This window comes from Mesocricetus auratus, unplaced genomic scaffold, assembly GCF_017639785.1.
Source record: "Mesocricetus auratus isolate SY011 unplaced genomic scaffold, BCM_Maur_2.0 Super-Scaffold_100011, whole genome shotgun sequence".
NCBI lineage: Eukaryota > Metazoa > Chordata > Mammalia > Rodentia > Cricetidae > Mesocricetus > Mesocricetus auratus.
The window spans coordinates 59,763,319-59,781,344 of NW_024429195.1; the positions used below are offsets into that span (position 1 = coordinate 59,763,319).

General features: G+C 35.5%; 1 protein-coding gene across 7 annotated transcripts in view; it reads left to right on the forward strand.

Moving 5' to 3' along the window:
• Nav3 (neuron navigator 3) overlaps positions 1 to 18,026 on the forward strand; it is a 698,200-nt gene that overhangs the window by 502,893 nt on the left and 177,281 nt on the right. For 6 of the 7 annotated variants that reach the window (XM_013111900.3, XM_040754919.1, XM_040754921.1 and 3 more), the window contains 3 exons: positions 358 to 430; positions 3,207 to 3,390; positions 16,322 to 16,390. In XM_013111900.3, coding sequence (XP_012967354.2) covers positions 358 to 430; positions 3,207 to 3,390; positions 16,322 to 16,390 — 326 coding nt within the window. The remainder of the gene's footprint in view (positions 1 to 357; positions 431 to 3,206; positions 3,391 to 16,321; positions 16,391 to 18,026) is intronic. The other variant, XM_040754922.1, reaches the window with a different exon arrangement.

The window sequence follows — 18,026 nt, forward strand, 5'->3', positions numbered from 1 at the left end:
CACATCCTAATATTCTAGTAATTGTCACGCTACAATCTCATCTCATATGGATGTTTTCATTGAGACTTATTTGTAAAATGCAGATCTAGTTTTAAGATACGTAGGTGGGTTGCTATGATGCAAGAATGCCATTCTTGATTGTGCCTTTATCAATTGTTTGCAAGTACTAAAGTGAACAATGGAAGCTTTATGGTCACTGTTTTCAGCCAAGATAACTCTAATAAAACTCTGGTAACTCTCTAGAATGAAATGAATGTAAAGTATTAATTCTTTTGTTTTTTCTTGTTTCATTCTCCCTCATGCACTTACTGAAGAATAATTCTCTAAGTGGCCTTTTCACTGCTTTTCATGTTGCAGATTGAAAATGTTGAGGTCTGCCTACGTTTTCTAGCAGCCCGAGGAGTGAATGTCCAAGGCCTATCGGCTGAAGGTAAGAAACTGTACTGTTGTCACAAATGGCATCAACTGGTTCTGAGAGAATTTTGCATAATGTTAGAGATGTAGCGTTGCCATGCCAATCTCCTTAGCTAATGAAAGAAATTCATAGATGCATAAGACAAACATGATGTCTAGTAGTGTTACTCTGTGCCTTAATTATTTAAATAGTTTTGCATTTTCTAGTATTGCTCTTTATGTCAATATATATAGGATGGAGATGAATCAACATAGCACTTATATATTGTTACTAATATAGAGATGTTTAACTTCTTAAATAGATGGATAGGTGATTATGTCAGTTTTGGTAATACATGGATATAAGTGCAAGTAAATAGTATAATTCATGTACAATATTTTGCCAATAATACCTCCGTAGTAATGGCAGTCAAATATGTGTAAGTTTATATAAGTGACAATGAGTTCTTATATGCTTAGACTGCCAATATTAGTAAGTACTATTTGTGAATATTTTGAGATCATTATAGATCAGTTTGACATTTAAGTGAAAATTAAATTATGCTAAATTTCAGCATATCAACATGAAAAACATTGAACTGGTTCTGTCACTTATTACTGTGTTCAGAGTCTTTCTCTCTTCCACACATATAAGTGACATTATCAGTACTCCACCAAATCTAGCATAACCTTTGTCATAATTAAAATGAAATGATGTTTCCTATGCCCTTCAACCATCATGCATCATTGCCACATATTTCTTACCCTTCATCTGTTCACCTTTAATGTTATGTATCATATTTATTAACATGCAAAAAGACAGTTTATAACCAACTGGACTACTAGTGAAACAACTAAGAAAGGAGTGATTTTCATGTATTATTAGGAAACATTTATGAAATTTCCAAAACAGTTAATGAAAAAACAGCTACAAGAAACTGAAATTGTAAGTCCTTTTGGATCTGCACTAGTGACAATAACATCTTTAATCTTCTGACAGATACTTTAATGTTTTAACTTTTCCTGAAACTAATTTGCTGTGAAAACATTTTCTGCCACTAAAATTGCAAATATTGAACAGTTTTAAGTTTTTAAATCTTGGTATCACTAGAATTTAAAAATGTGTTTCTGCAATATAAAAGATGTTAATAGAATTACTTCATTTTCTCAGCTATCTTCACATTTTAATTTTCCATTAACTTTTATTGACATGAAACTTACACTATGTTGTAAAATTAAATTACATATTCATATTTAGTGGCTAACAGCTAATATTAAAATCTACCTGCTGGTTCTAGTACTTAGAATTTGAATAAAATGAAACTCTGACTAGGTTTTGCTAGATGTGGCCAAAAGAAGGCAAGAATTGTTTCCATGATTCATTTTGTATCTCTTGCATATCGCATAGTAATTTTATTAATATAAAACTACTGAATTTGGTTTATTTTTAAAACTATATGAACTGTTTAAAATACATTATAAACTAGGCATACATATAATAAGCATAATGGAAAAATCTTGTGAGCAAGATCACTTAAGTTTACAAGAAGAGAAATCATTATCTTCTTACTGTAGCCTCAATGATAAAAATCACTCTCCCAGATCATGGAAATTATAAGGAGTGTCTCAGATAGAAAAAATGGAACAATCCTATTTACACTTTGTGGGATTCAACTATACTACATAGTCAGAGTTAGCTTATAAGTCATCAGTAAGAAAAACCCTCAGAGCTTGTTAGTGTACCTAAACTCCAGAAGGGGACATGATACCTCAGGGGAGAATATTTAGTAGTCAACAGCAAGTTTTATTTAAAATATGACCATAAATGAAGTATTACCAGGTTTTACTTACATCATTTTTCCTAATTACTAGGTTATAACTTGAGAAGAGAAAGGAAATGGGACATGGGGACATAGTGAGGGTGTCATGTGAGAACCGTTTGAAGGGAGAGTGAGTGTATCATGCTCAAAATACATTGTGTACTTGTATGAGATTTTCAACTTTATACATATATATGTATTTTTAAAAGTAACTTTGTGTTTAGCTGAATTTGGGAACTTGATTTTATTATGCCACATTGAAAAATCTCATAAAAGAACCAACCATATCTGTTTAAGAAGATATGTATTCAAAAAATCCATTAGAATTATGTAAGTTAATTGTTGTTATTCAGTAACATATTACATGAAGTAAATGGAACAGTAAAGTGTAAAAAAATTAACATTTCAACTAAAAATTGATATATTATCTTGAAGGCATATGTGTATATTTGAAAGTTACATACATACATACAAATACGTGTCTAGGCTAGCACATGATGATTTGGAAAGAATGTTGATTGCTGTAAACCTGATTGATCTTATGAGATATATGCACGACACCAATATTTCTAAGTGTAAGATGATGGATGTTTAAGTAATTTCGTTTCTCCATAGCCAAGTCTATGTGGGCAACTGTTATGTGCCTTTGGGAGGAAAACAGTGTACAAAATAAAATCATTACCCCAAGGCAGTGAACACATTCTCTTCCAAGAATAAGGAAAACCACAACACATAGAGCATCTTTGTTTAGTTGGAGTTATTACTCCGGCTTGCACCCCCACACACACACTTTTCTGTGATATCACAAGCTGCTTTGTAATGCTGGCAGGAGTTGGGAAATTCATAATCAACTGAAACTGTGAGTAAGGGGAGCAACTTGTATTGTTATCTTCATGGATCTGGTTTAAGAGGATTACATCTAGACTTTTAGTCATACAGGAAAATCAATTCAATTTATTTGACCATGTTTCACATTTTTTCCATTTGATGCAGAAATAAGAAATGGAAACTTAAAAGCCATTCTAGGACTGTTTTTCAGTTTATCTCGATACAAGCAGCAACAGCACCATCAACAGCAGTATTACCAGTCCCTGGTGGAGCTTCAACAGCGAGTGACTCACACTGTTCCTCAGTCGGAGGCCAGTCAGGTCAAAACCCAGCAAGATATGCAGTCTAGGTAAGAAAGGGGACAGGGGATGCATTTAAAATGAGTTTGTTTAGACGACGTTTTACTTTCTAAATTATTATGAGTTTAAGTTACCTTTATGTGCTTTTATTTTCGTGGGACTCAGACATGTGACTTGTGGAAAAAAAGCTCAAATCCCTTCTCTTTGGATCTGACAAAAAAAGGCCTGTCATAGTTTGAGGATGCACACTGTTGCTTATTTTCTGATGGTGACTTTTATATGTCTAACTATGCGAGGCGTCCCTGGTAGAAGCAAAGTGGTGTGGTTTCTACCACTAGTCAAATACTTCATTATCGTGTGTTCTTTGAATCCTGGTTTCCTGAGGTATAGTTATGCTTTATTGATAGTTTGGATTGATTAATCTTTTAAAAGACAAGGATTATTACTTGTAGTACTTTTGAGTATTTGAGAACATAATAATTTTAAGGTTATGCATTGTGTACATATCTGTTTGTGTGTGTGTACATGTATGTGTTTTGTAGCTGGAGTTTGGGTCCTTGCATGTGATTGGGAGAGCTGACTATAGGCAGGTGAAACCTGAAAGGCAGCCCCACAGGAGGGACAGGAAATGCCCTCTTGTCTAGAAAACTTCTTTCAGAGCTGTAGAACTGTTTGGCTGACTGAATTCACATTAAGATTGTTTAGGGTGGGGCTGGAGAGAGTTCAGTGGTTAGTAGCCTGTTTGTAACTGGGCCAAGTTCATCCCAGCACCCATATCAGGCAGCTCATAACACCTGTGACTCCATTTCCAGGAATCTGATGGCCTTTGGCTCTGCAGGCACCTGCATACGTGTGGTGCACATAAAATCACACGGGCACACAAATATATACACTAAAATAAATAAAGCTTAAAATTTAGGGAGAATACAAAAGATCATGAAGGGTGTTGTTCTTAAAGTTAACTGATCGTGGTCTTGAATTACATCCCCTAAATAATATTCATGCAGCATGCTGGTCAATGTCTCATGAACTGTAGGTCACCTTGTTTGAAACATTGGAAAATGGCCAACAAATACAGTTTCAGTTAACAATTTTCATGTCAACCACTAGCTTTGCTCCTGAAGAAAGACATGTGGGTTAATGTGTTTTGATGCAAAAATAGGAATGTTTTTAAAATGATAATATTTGAGAAATAGTATTGTTTCTCAAATAATAATATTTGAGAAAATGTAAAAATGTACTTTATCTTCTTTAAAAATACAGAAATATATGAAACACATAAATTTTTTTCTATCTTTGAAATCTAATAGTACTCAAACTTAACTTGATTTCGTGTTCATGGTCCAGTATTTGAGAGAAAATAATTTAAAATATCAAAACTATTTTCAAAAACTAGTCCCCAATTAGTGTCATTTGTTTGACTCCAGAAATTCCAGCCAGCTTTGCTGTGGATGCATTGTCCTGTGTATGTAAACTTTCATCTTCTTTTTAGGTGATTAGCCGTTGATTTGTGGGAATGATGAAAAAACTTAATTTTACCGAAATGCTGTTTATTTCTTCATTCGTATAAGGCTGAGGATGGTTTTCATTACCCTGAATTCAGTCGTTTGAATAATGTTTTGTTTGTTAAGCACACGTTAGCTTTCTGTGATGTCTTGCCAAATTTTTTAATTTCACTGGAGTGAGGGGGAAGACAAACAAAACAAAATCAAATGAAACATGGTAATATAAGTTCCCGGATTTTCTTCAGAATAAAAAGGGGAGAGGAAATCTCATTTATTTATTCATTACTAGTTCATTTTTATACAGTTGGCAAGATGTTGGTTCTTCCTACCAACAGCAGAGATACTTCCTGGAGACCGATGGTAACCATTTAAGTGACCAAGGGGCGAGAATAGTAGTAGAAGAGTAATCTAAATAAGGTGATTTGTACAAAGCAGACCGACTCTAGAAATGACACAGAGTCATTTGTTAGGCTTTCCCTCACACTGTTCTTATGTCTGTAATGCAGAATTTGATTCCCAGAATTCCTTAATATTATTTCCTTATTGAGATACATGTCTCTTCTTCTTCTTGGTGGATACACATGGATGTTTTGCATTATATGTTATATTTAATCATAAATTGGCTCTACTCATACCCTTTGGGAAAGACGTAAATTATTTTTTATTGCAGGGGTTTAATAAAAGTATTCTTTCTGTTCTTTTCATTTAAGACTGGATAAACTTTTAATTTTTATTCTACCAAACTGGATTTAATTAGTTTTTATTAAAACTTTATTTTAAGGTAATTGGATCAAAGAAAATTATACACCAAAATTAATCAGCCCCAAGTCTATACATCTTGGCAAACTGTGCAGTTATAATAGACATTCTGAAGCTGTGGAGTCTCATAGTTTTTTAATTGATACTTAATTTAATAAAAATTTTATCATGCCTGCCTCCCTAAGTGTGGCATCCATAACCCTGATAGAGTGGTGTTCAATGTTGATTTGTAAATTATTTCCTACACATTTTGAAAAATGCAATGCTTCAGTCATCAATACTTATTTGTAGTCATATAGATGTAATGTCTATAAGTTATAATTTATGTGAACTTACTATAACAAGGTTTCTTAAACATTTGTCAAAATTCCATAGTAGTAGCATACATAAGAAAGCAATATAGCTGGGTGGTGGTGGCGCACGCCTTTAATCCCAGCACTCGGGAGGCAGAGGCAGGCAGATCTCTGTGAGTTCGAGGCCAGGCTGGACCGACAGCCTTCAAAACAATACAGAGAAACCCTGTCTCGTAAAAAAAAAAAAAAAGAATGCAATATAATATCTTCCTGTTAAAATCAAGATAATTAATACAGAAAAAACTTAAATATGGTTTATGATACCATTGTATTGCTTTCAAAGTCCTTTCTAACTGCATGGTTTAAATGAAAATTTAATGTATTCTGAATACTTACCAAAATTCTTTTTCTTTGTAGACTAATAGGAATTTCATAGACAATATTTATGCAGTTCAATGAACGAGTGGTTTTGCTTTTCGGCTCTTTGTTTAAAATCATTATAATTGTATAGCTCTCCATGGGATACATTAAGAATTTTGTTTTCTTTCCCATTTTGAAAATAGTCCAAGGTGTTTCCATAATATAAACAACTCTTACTTAGGCAGACACCTCTAGAATTAGGGATGAGATTGGATTCCAAGTCCACTTATTCCAAACTATGCCATCTAACTAGCATCTCTATGAGTTATTTTTCTCTTGTTATGATAACAAACCTCAACAGAAACAACTTAAAGAAAGAGGGGCTTATTTTGGATCCTAATCTGATCTCAATTCCATCATAGCAGGGAAGTTAAGCAGGTTGAGGCAACTGCTCACATAGTATCCGCAACCAGGAATGAGTGAGTGATGTATGCCAATGCTTGGTGCATTATCTCCACTTGAGATAGACCAGCATTCCTGCCAGGGGTTTGTCCCACCCACAGTTAAGATGAGACTTGCCACATAAATTAACCCAAACAAAGTGATTCCTTACAGACATGCACCGAGGCTGAATAAGCCGTCAGAGATATACTGGGAGACCTGTCACCCTTGTGACTCGAATTGCTTATGATAGGTGACACTCAGTAGCACTATAAACATCCCTGTGCTTCAGTCTCCTTACTCACTAAAGATGATAAAATGTGATGGTAATATACTGTGTAGAAAGTTATATGTATATGTACATAATGCTGAACCTGCCTGGCATGTGGTCCCTCCATGGTCTGAATCTTACAATTAGTCTACGTTAGTAAGTTGCTCTTGCTCAGATAATGTTCCTTTGTAATATGACTTGGCTAAAACACTTACACTTGATGATTCTTTGACTATCCATTAAATGTTACAATCTTCCCATCCCTGCCCAAAATTGATCTTTTGTCTAAATTCTAATCACTTTCTAACTTAAAATTTGTCTACACACATAGTTCATTATCTCTCATGCTACCGTTCAGAAAGTAAATAGAACAACAGTTTTTTCCCTATTTTTATCAGTACTTGAATACAAGCATTATCAGAGAAAATCATACTTAGTAGATTCTTTATAGTCAATTTTAATGAAACACAGCAACAAATCTGTATTATTTCACTTTCCAATTTATGTAGGAAAACATTATATTTATACCAATAAAAGCACAAAATGACAGTTATCCTGGGTTCTTGTTAATACATGAAGATTTCACAGTTGTTTTCAAACAAGTTAAGAAAAGAATAGTTCTTGACTATACTGGTAATTCAGCGGGAATTGGAAAGTGAGTGGTTAGTGATGGAAGGTACAGATGGGCAGGAGTAATAATTTCTAATGCTTTATATCTCACAGAGTAATTTGCATCTAATTGAATAATTCAAAATAGGTAGTAGAGAGGATTTTTCATGTACATAACACAAAAATGATTTATGTCTAATGTGTTAAACATGTCACTCACCCTAATCCAATCATCTTGAAGTGTGTGCAAGTTCAGAAACCTCACAATGTACCCCATAAGTGTACTATTACTATGTGTCAATTATTACTACTGTGCAAACAGGAAGGGGAAGCACTAAAAAAGATTCATAGCTACAATTTTTAAACCTTTAAAATTCAATTTTTCAAATTCATCAATTTAGCATAATATGATATTAAAATGTATGTTGAGCTACTTTAACATTCAGTTATAATTACTCTCAATATGGCAACTAGAATAATCAGAGATTATCCAGGTATATGGAAAGTTTTGCTTCTACTGTAGTAGATCTTGTATCATAGCCTCTTTATCTACTCTATATAGATTCAGGGTTAACCTTCTTTTTCTGTGTCTTTTATGATAATCATTACTGCTAATATTGCTGCCTGTGTCCATGATTCCTTTTGTGATTCTGCATGTGTCTTCTACATTCAGAACATGATACACAGCTTTCCAAGATTGTTACCATGTGTAGAATGGTAAAAAAAATAAATAGGCTGCATGAATGAAGTTTTTTTGCTTTGTGATGTCACTGATAGCCGAAAAACATTTATGACTCTCACTCCTTTCTTCTGTTATGTTTTGCTTAGAAGAGTCAAATGATATAATAGATCTAGTATTCAGAAATGATGTAGCTAATTTATAATTAATAGCACAGTAAATTTATTCAGTTTTAATTAGAGGCTAATAAAGATATTGATAGCATGACTAATCTAACAAAAATACCATCCTTGGGTCTGGAGAAATGGCTCTGCAGTTACGAGCACTGTCAGTTTTTCTAGAGGGCCTCCATTCATTTCTCAGCATGTGAATCCAACCAGCAATACCAAGGTAATGAATAGATGAGTTTCTTGGGGGAATATCTGGTAAGATATAGTAATCAAAAAGATAATAAAATATACAAATCTAGTTCATATGAGCTGTTAAGATGATAGTAAATGGGAAAGATAAGCTTTTGTTTACCAAAGGCTAAAAAACAACAATAAAAAGATTTTTTTCTTTAAAAATTTCTGTTAGAGATAACTTCCAACCCTACTTTGATATTGTTGACGTTCACCACCTCGCACATTAAATTACATGAAGAAATGAATAATACTTTATAGAACAGAATGTAAAAAAAAAACCCCAGAAGTAGACTTAAGAAAATAAGTACTTGTATAATGCCAGTGGTAAAGGTGTGATTATCATCCTAAGTCTCTTTAGGTAGAAAACCAAATATTTTGAGAACATGGGGTATTATCCCCAGGTGGTCAGTTGCTATTCTGCATTTTATTTTTGGAGAGTCAATAACAAAGATGTCTATTTCCCATGTTGCTCTTACAGAACTCACAGGTTGATTGACAGAACCCCTGGGTGTGTGCTCTGAGTTCCCTGGGAGGCCCCTCGAACTCCATGATCCTTGCCACACGCATTGTTCTGAGTGTCCTCTTCCATTGAGGATATTTGCCTCTCAGGGCTTCTCTTCCAGGAACCATCATTTCCTTCGGGGAGGTCTACTCCAAATCTGGGGTGTTTTTCAGCTCTGTCCTGGGGTTATAAATCCTGAAATGTGTATAAGGAACTTTAATTTAAGATGACAGAGATGCCTTGGTAATTTAAGTCCTCAGGATCCTGACTTCAATTATTTACTTTGCTCAGTTCTATCTTGTGGTCTATCATGTGTTCTTTCTTAAGTCAAAGACTCAAAGTTTTACGAAAATGAAAACAAGCAGGAAAATTTATGAATCTTAAGAAAACAAAAGTATGATCTTTTCATCCCTAGGCACCCATAAATGAAGGGAAATGTTTATTTTATGGCATTGGAAACCAAGAAAATAGGTGGTGTTAATATTAAAAGGAAACCTAACACACATGTGTGTGAGTGAGTGGATATGTGGGGGGGCAGGAGGTGTGGGGGGGGAGGGGAGTGGGTGTGTGTACTCCATGTATATGAGCACATGCACAGATATTCATCCTTCATGCAAGTATCTAATACAACTTTACCAAAAGCCAAAAATAGGGAAAAAACTTACACACAATACTGCCTCCAAAAATGAATCCAAAACAAACAAGAACCAGCAATCATTAATGTCCAATGGTCTTTACTCACAGGCTAACAGAATGGATATGAAGATAGAATCCATCCTTCTGCTGCATACTAGAAACACATCTCAACTTCAAAAACAAATGTTACCTCAGAGTTAAGGGTTGGGAAAAGATTTTCCAAACAAATGAACCTAAGATGCAAGTGGGTGTAGCTATCCTAATATCTAACAAATTAGACTTCAAACTAAAATCAATCAAAAGAGATGAAGAAGAACATTTCATATCCATCACAGGAAAAATTCATCAGGATGAAGTCTCAATTCTGAACCTCTATGCCCCATATACAAAGGCACCCACATTTGTAAAAGAAACATTACTAAAACTCAAATGACACATTAAAGCCAACACACTTATAGTGGGAGACTTCAACACCTCACTCTCGCCACTAAACAGGACTACCAGACAGAAACTTAACAAAGAAACAAAGGAACTAACAGAAATTATGACCCAGTTGGGTTTAACAGATATCTAAAGAACATTCCATTCAAACACAAAAGAATATACCTTCTTCTCAGCACCACATGGAACCTTCTCTAAAATTGACCACATACTTGGGAATAAAACCTCAGGAAGTTATAATGTCCTGTTTATATATTTTATAAACATTTCCCTATATATTAGACATTTGGTTTCAATATACTTTATCTTTAGTTCTCAAATAAAGCATAAACATATAGGCTTGATTTTATTTTACTGGTACAGTTATATTTTATAAACTTATTATATGGTAATCAGTTTTGTAATGAACAGTTTTCTCCAAAATTTCAACTTTCTGAATTCAAATGAAAATTGCAACTGCCCGTAAAATTACAATAATCCTACCTATGTGACTATTGTGCCATGCTCTTATTATTAACTAAATATGGAAAATCAAACTGTAATCAGAGACCTGTTGGGTGAAATAGAATCCAGTCTAGGGGAAAAACCTTTAGCAACTGAAGCAAACTCCCGCCTTGAGAATTTAATCATCTATTTCTATTACAAAGCCTTTGTTCAGAGTTTTCCTCTTTGTGCTCTCCTCGCTATGTTTTTACCTCTTATCTTGCCCATTGTTTGTTTCTAAGTTCTTTCAGATTAACACCTTTGAATTATATGCTGTATTTTATGCTAGCTTTTTCTTCCCCTAAGGCTGAGACATATACCATGAGATGTATGAACATCTGATTTTCGACAAAGAAGCTAAAAATATACAATGGAAAAAAGAAAGCATCTTCAACAAATGGTGCTGGCATAACTGGAGCCTGGCATGTAGAAGAATACGCATAGATCCATGTCTATCGCCATGCACAAAACTTAAGTCCAAATGGATCAAAGACCTCAACATAAATCCAGCCACACTGAACCTGTTAGAAGAGAAAGTAGGAGGCACCCTTGAACGAATTGGTACAGGAGACAGCTTCTTGAACATAACTCCAGTAGCACAGACACTGAGATTGACAATTAATAAATGGGATCTCCTTAAACTGAGAAGCTTCTGTAAGGCAAAGGACATAGTCAGCAAGACAAAAAGGCACCCCATAGATTGGGAAAAGATATTCACTAACCCCACATCTGACAGAGGGCTGATCTCCAAAATTTACAAAGAACTCAAGAAACAAGTCTCCAAAACACCAAAGGATCCAATCAAAAAGTGGGGTTCAGAACTAAATAGAAAATTCTCAATAGAGGAGACTAAAATGGCTGAGAGACACTTGAGAAAGTGCTCAACAACCCTAACCATCCGGGAAATGCAAATCAAAACAGCTCTGACATACCATCTCACTCCTGTCAGAATGGCTAAAATCAAAAACACCGAAGACAATTTATTCTGGAGAGGATGTGGGGAGAGGGGGAACACTCCTACACTGATGGTGGGAGTGCTGACTTGTACAGCCACTCTGGAAATCAGTATGGGGATTCCTCAGGAAAATGGGAATCAGTCTACCACAAGACTCAGCAATTCCACTCTTAGGCATATACCCAAAAGATGCACATTCACACAACAAGGATGTCTGTTCCACTATGTTCATAGCAGCATTATTTGTATTAGTCAGAACCTGGAAGCAACCTAGATGCCCTTCAAATGAAGAGTGGATAGAGAAAATGTGGTACATTTACTCAATGGAGTACTACTCAGCAGAAAAAAAAAACAATGGAATCTTGAAATTTGTAGGCAAATGGATAGCACTAGAAGAAACCATACTGAGTGAAGTAACCCAGTCACAAAAAGAGAAACATGGTATGTACTCACTCATTTATGGATTTTAGACATGAATCCCACTGCCAGAGAGTCTAGGAAATAGAACCTTCATCCAGTGACTGATCAAAGCAGAGGCAGCTACCCACAGAAAAACACTGAACTGAAATAGAAATCAGTGTGAGAAAGAGAGAACTGATGGGCAAAGGAGTTAAGAGTGGGCTGGTTTAACCCACAGAAACAGTTGACCTGAACAAGGGGGAGCACTTGGACTCCAGATTAATGGCTGTGTGGAAAGCATGAGACTGACCCAGACCCCCTGAATGTGGGTGTCAGTGAGGAGGCCTAGGTAATCTATGGGGCCTTGGGTAGCATTTACCTGTGACCTACAAATAGACTTTGAGTGCCCATGCCACAATATGGGAGGCTCTCTCAGCTGGAACTCTTGGGGGGAGGGCCTAGGCCCTGCCCTGAATGAAATGACAGTTATTGGAGATCCACCATGGAGTGCCTCACCCTCCTTGGTGATCAGAATGGAGATTGGGTCGGGCACTGGGGGACCTGGTGGAGAGGGCGGGGGAGGAGGGAAAGGAGAGGGAGCTGGGATTGACATGTGAAACAAGATTGTTTCTAACCTAAAAAAAAAAAAGAAAAGAAATGTCAAAGCCCACCTCTACCATGCTATATGCTATACTTCCTCCAACAAGGCCATACTCACTCCAACACAGCCATGTGTTCTAATAGTGCCACTCCCTATGAGATTTTAGGGGCCAGTTACATTCAAACTACCACATTGAGCGATGACCCAGCAATAGTGTCTACCTCCAGAGTCCGTGTTAATGAACAGTGTCCTAGCTCTTTTCTCCTAGACTTTTAGTTTATTCTTTCACAGCAAATATTTCACCCACCACTCGTTGCCCTCTTGCCTTGCATTTCTGTGTTTCTGTATCTAAGCTTGAAATAAATGTAGTTTCCATCCACTATATCTGACTGCACTTTTATGGAGAACCCATAAATTAACATTCATGGTTTTAGGGGCTATATTTCTGTAACCAAAGCATCATTTATTGCCATTTAACCCTAGTTTTAATAAATTGAATCTTTGGATGTTGTGTCAGTACTTGGACATGGTCACCAAGTACCCTTTTCATGATTCAGTCACTGTTTTATTTCATGAATGCAAATAATGTTATTACAACAAGAATTCCATAGCACTAAATCACATATCCTGATAGCTATGTGTGTTCTTCACTTTAAAAACTTACCAATGGAAAGCTTTTATCTTATTTATTAATTACTTCAAGTTAAAGCATCCTCAAAGTATCTATGAACTTTATAAGAAAGTGATTTAAATGAGCTTATGTTCTAGTGTGGAAGTAAGATTCATTATACAGAGAAAATAATGAGGGCCTTGTTAAAATGCAAGTTCTGATTCAAGATGCTTAGGGTGGGAGTTGAGATTGTGTATTTCTTACAAGTCCCAAGTGATGCCGGGGTAACTGGTCACCTGTGATTTATAAAAACAGTGAGAGAATGAATCAGTGTAATAAACCTGAGGCTTGGAGGGGAACTTAGAAGCAAGTTGTTGTTGGAGGGCTCATGAAAGGACTAGATATACTGACAGTGATACTCCGCCATTATTGAGAGGGAAATGGAAAATTAATTCTGAGCACAGGTGAGTAAATCATGATTCTATGAATAAGAATAAATAAATAAATATTAAATGAATAGAAGAAGCATGGGGATTTGGGAGATGAATGGAGACAAACGGTGAGTTATTGTGGTGGGTGAGCACTTGATGTGAATGCCGTATGAATAAGTTAGTTCTAGAAATTTAGTTGGAATCTCAGAAGTAAAAGATAACATTGAGGGAAAGAGACATGTGCTGTGCAGAGAAAATCTTGCCTGTAAGACTTGAGGGAAAGATGCAATGAACATACAAGAAATGGACAAGAGTGGCAGTGCACAGGCCAGGTAACTGTGACAGGAGAGGATGTGACAGAGAACATGGTTGGTACCAAGACATTAGAAAGCAGTGAAACTGAATGTAACCCCAGTGTTCTTCAAGATAATGACCTCACACACCTTAGAAATAGGCCTCACTCATAACCTCAGCCCTCAGGACACCGACCATAGTAGATGGCGAGCCTCAGCTACATAGCACTTTGCAGGCCATTGGGAGCTACATACAAAGTGTGACTGTGTCTCAGTAAACAGGCAGAAATAAAGGCACAATAGCTTCACAAAGGCAAGAGATAAATAAAAAAATAGTAAACATTGAGGAATTGAATGAATTAAGAGGTGTCAGAAAAAAAAGACAGCATGTAATGTATTCTTATAGAGCAAATCAAACATAGCCATAAAGTCAAGCTGACTTTAGCTAAATCACTTAGTAGCACTGGGATCTCCTATTTCCTTTTCCTAATTGAAAACCCATATTTGTATCATTTATTTAAAAATTATACATAGAAAAGATGAACTAGCTATCAGAAAACCCTTTGTTTTGTTGTCATCTTCACTGATATTGTCTATGTTCAGGTGGGAAATATAATAAAGATTCACTAAATTGTAGGTGATTCTTTTACTGAAGGGTTTACAAGTTAACTCCAAAAATCAAGAGACTTCCTCACCTTGCTTGCATTTTAAAATGTATTTATATTTAATTAATTTCCATCTGATCACACTGAAATAGATTATTCTTTTTTAACTTATTATATGATACTGCTGACACCAAAGTAGCTTGGCCACTTGTCTCAGTTCATGGTATAGCTAAAATACAGATTGTTTTGTATACAAATACCAAGTATAAAATAATGAATGTGAAAAGCATGTACTCTGTCAACATGAAAGTGCCTTCCGTGTGACAATGTGTTCCCTGTAATCGAGCCTACAGTAAGGCTACTCACATTTCCACCACAGTGAGGAATGACCTAGGGAACAAAACATGACCCGAACAAATGTTTCTCATGCCTAAATACTATCTGTTCAGCAATAGGGCAAATTCGTCAGTTGCGGTAAGGTTCTAGTGACACTTCATGCTGATGCTAGCACCTCAGTGATATTATAAGGTACTTGTAACTGCTAATAAGTGTTCATCAACTCCACATGTGATTATGTAGAGGTTCTACTCACCTGAGAAGTGATTCCCCATGAAGACTCTACCCTTGCCTATCATGGGTATGCCATCAGAAACTTGGATTTATTGAGTCAATTTTTTATTCTAAACACTATCTCCTCAACTTTAACAGCACAGACATCAATTTGTGGTACAAAATTTGTATTTCTGTTAGTAAAGTGTTTCTTTTCAAAGCTTTGGTTAAGTAATGGTTTCTTATACTTCTTTGAGCAAAATATTCGATTTTAAAAAATGGTTGTGGGGAGTGGCATGGATCAGTGGATCAAAGCACTGGTTTTCATGGTAGAAGACCTGAGTTCAGCTTCCTGCCTACAAGGTTGGGCAAGAGAGAACCAATCCCAGAATTATCTTCTGATATCATGCTATGGCATGAATCACTCTCACACACACACACACACACACACACACACACACACACACACACACACACCACTATACTCACTAAAATAAATTGCTAAATCTAATTCAAGAATGTTCAGAAATTATCAGATGTTTTTAAGGATTTTGGTTTTTTTTTCTAGAACTTAACTCTAGGTAATTTTGAATTATGGTACACAGCTTTCTTTAAACAATATATTATTGTAAACTTTTTTTAAAAATTGTACAGTACTAGGTATGAACAATAATGTATGAGTCATAAGCTCAGTTTTTAATAAATTCCTTTTCAAAATATTTGGTTTAAAGGGACAAATTGGAGTTGACCAAACTCTCATCTTCTACTCATTTTTTTGCTCTTCTGAAGAAAGGAATCTTATAAATTAAACTTTAGTTTATTTAGTGTTTTCACAGTCAGTTAAAGGTTATAAGATAACATTATATTTTAAATATCTAAATGCCTAAAGTGTCTAACATCACACAACAAAGCTTTAAAGTTAGCAGTAAGACATTTTTGCTTAAGAGGTGTGCTGCGTTATTTTATAGGGTATCCATTATCAAAACTCACAGCATATATGTTACATTACCATAATTTTCTGATTAATTTTATCTTTATATATGTTTGTGTGTTTCAATTGCATTTCATTAACTCATAACTTTCTTGTAAGTTTGCACTTTCTTTCCATGTTCGAAGAATCCCTTTAATTCAATTTCTCTGTTTCTTCTCATACAGTCTGACAGCCAGATATGCAGCTCAGTGTAATCACAGTGGAATTGCAACCAGTCAGAAAAAGCCTACTAGGTCAGTTCACGTCTCTAATCTATTGTTTGTTAGTGATATTCAAGTAAATGTCAGTGATACTCTGTCCAACCACTTTATATTTTCAAAACATGGCACACTTCTAAAAGTACTAAGTTTCGCACACTCGTTTCTCTCAAGTGGATTTCCACATGGAGACTTTGGGATGAGTATGTTAGGTGATTAAATGGCTATGATTGTGACTTAGAGATACACAATGACATTCTGGGTAAAGCTGTGCACTAGACTCAGAGTAAGTGAGGAAAACATGACCTTGAAAGTCCTTTGACCGTTCTAAAAGTAACACAAGATTTTTTAAAACTGTTTTGAAATAGGTATGTGTTATTTGTTGCATACTTTAAGAGCAGAATTGGGTTGGATAATTTATGTGGGGAATTAACCTAGGATGATATTCCATATAGAATAACTTAAATTTTATGCTTTGATAACAATGTATTTCAAGAAAAATATGGTTTTGTGCTTTTTACAAAACAGTGATATGTAAAATATTTAAGAGCTTTCTCTTTGTTCATGCTATTGATAAAGGGATAGCGGTAGTACAAGCCAGCTGTATGAAGTCAAAGCAAGGGTTTGCACTCTTGTATGTACTGTTCTGCACACTCTCCTCCCCTGAGGAGCTATCAAGAGATGTGCTAGTCATTTCTTCAAACATGAATCAAGCTGTCCAATGCTCCACCATAAGGGCTACTTCTGATGGCTCAATGACATTAGTGCATTTCCCATTCCTTTTTTAAAAAATATGAATTTCCACAGTAGTAAAAACTTATTTTGGAGAGAAACATGTTTAAAATTACTTAATCAAAATGACAACAAATGCCGTAAATTACTATAGATGAGGAAGGTGACATGCCATGAACTGTGAGTGCCTTCATGACCCCTGTAAAGATGTGGGCATATACAACATTTTCTAAGTCCTTTGTCCTTTCTGTGTCACCCACTCTGTCTCTCTCTGTTTTTCTCCATCTCATTTCCCTTTTTATTGCTTTGATGAAGGATCTGGAGGCTCTGGCTGCTGTCAAATTAGGGTAATGAGAAGAGCAAATGTATCTTTTAATTTGTTTTAATTTGTTCTTCTGAGGACTGGAGATCACTTAACTTCATGGGTCACAGTAAAGATTAAAATGCATCTTAATTGCTTTCTAGAAGTGGGTCAAGTTTCATTGCAAACAGGGCAAGCTTGAGGACACAAACTGTTTACACTTGAGTTTGGAATGAATTTCAAAGTCTATGGCTATGTCTGCAGAAATTGCTCTCAAATTTATTGGGATTGGGACATTTGGGCCAATTAATTATTTGGCTTCTCTCTGTAGAGAGTAGTCATTGGTACTGTAAATTCCTAGTGTCTGTGGTTATGATGTTGTAGTCACAACCCTAGGAATTTACAATACACCCCTTGTGTAGCTGCCCCAGAAAAAATTAAAAGCTGGAATCATTTGGAAAAGATTCTAATCTTGTGTATGACACAGCCTCAAACTAGCAGAAGAGCTGGGGAGACTATTTATTGGCCAAATGTGTTTAAACTCTCAATTGCAGTAAAAAATGTGAAACTCTTAACCAGCTCTAGCATCAATGCAGTTTTAGTATTTGTATTTTCCTGATACTTATCACATTTTGCAGT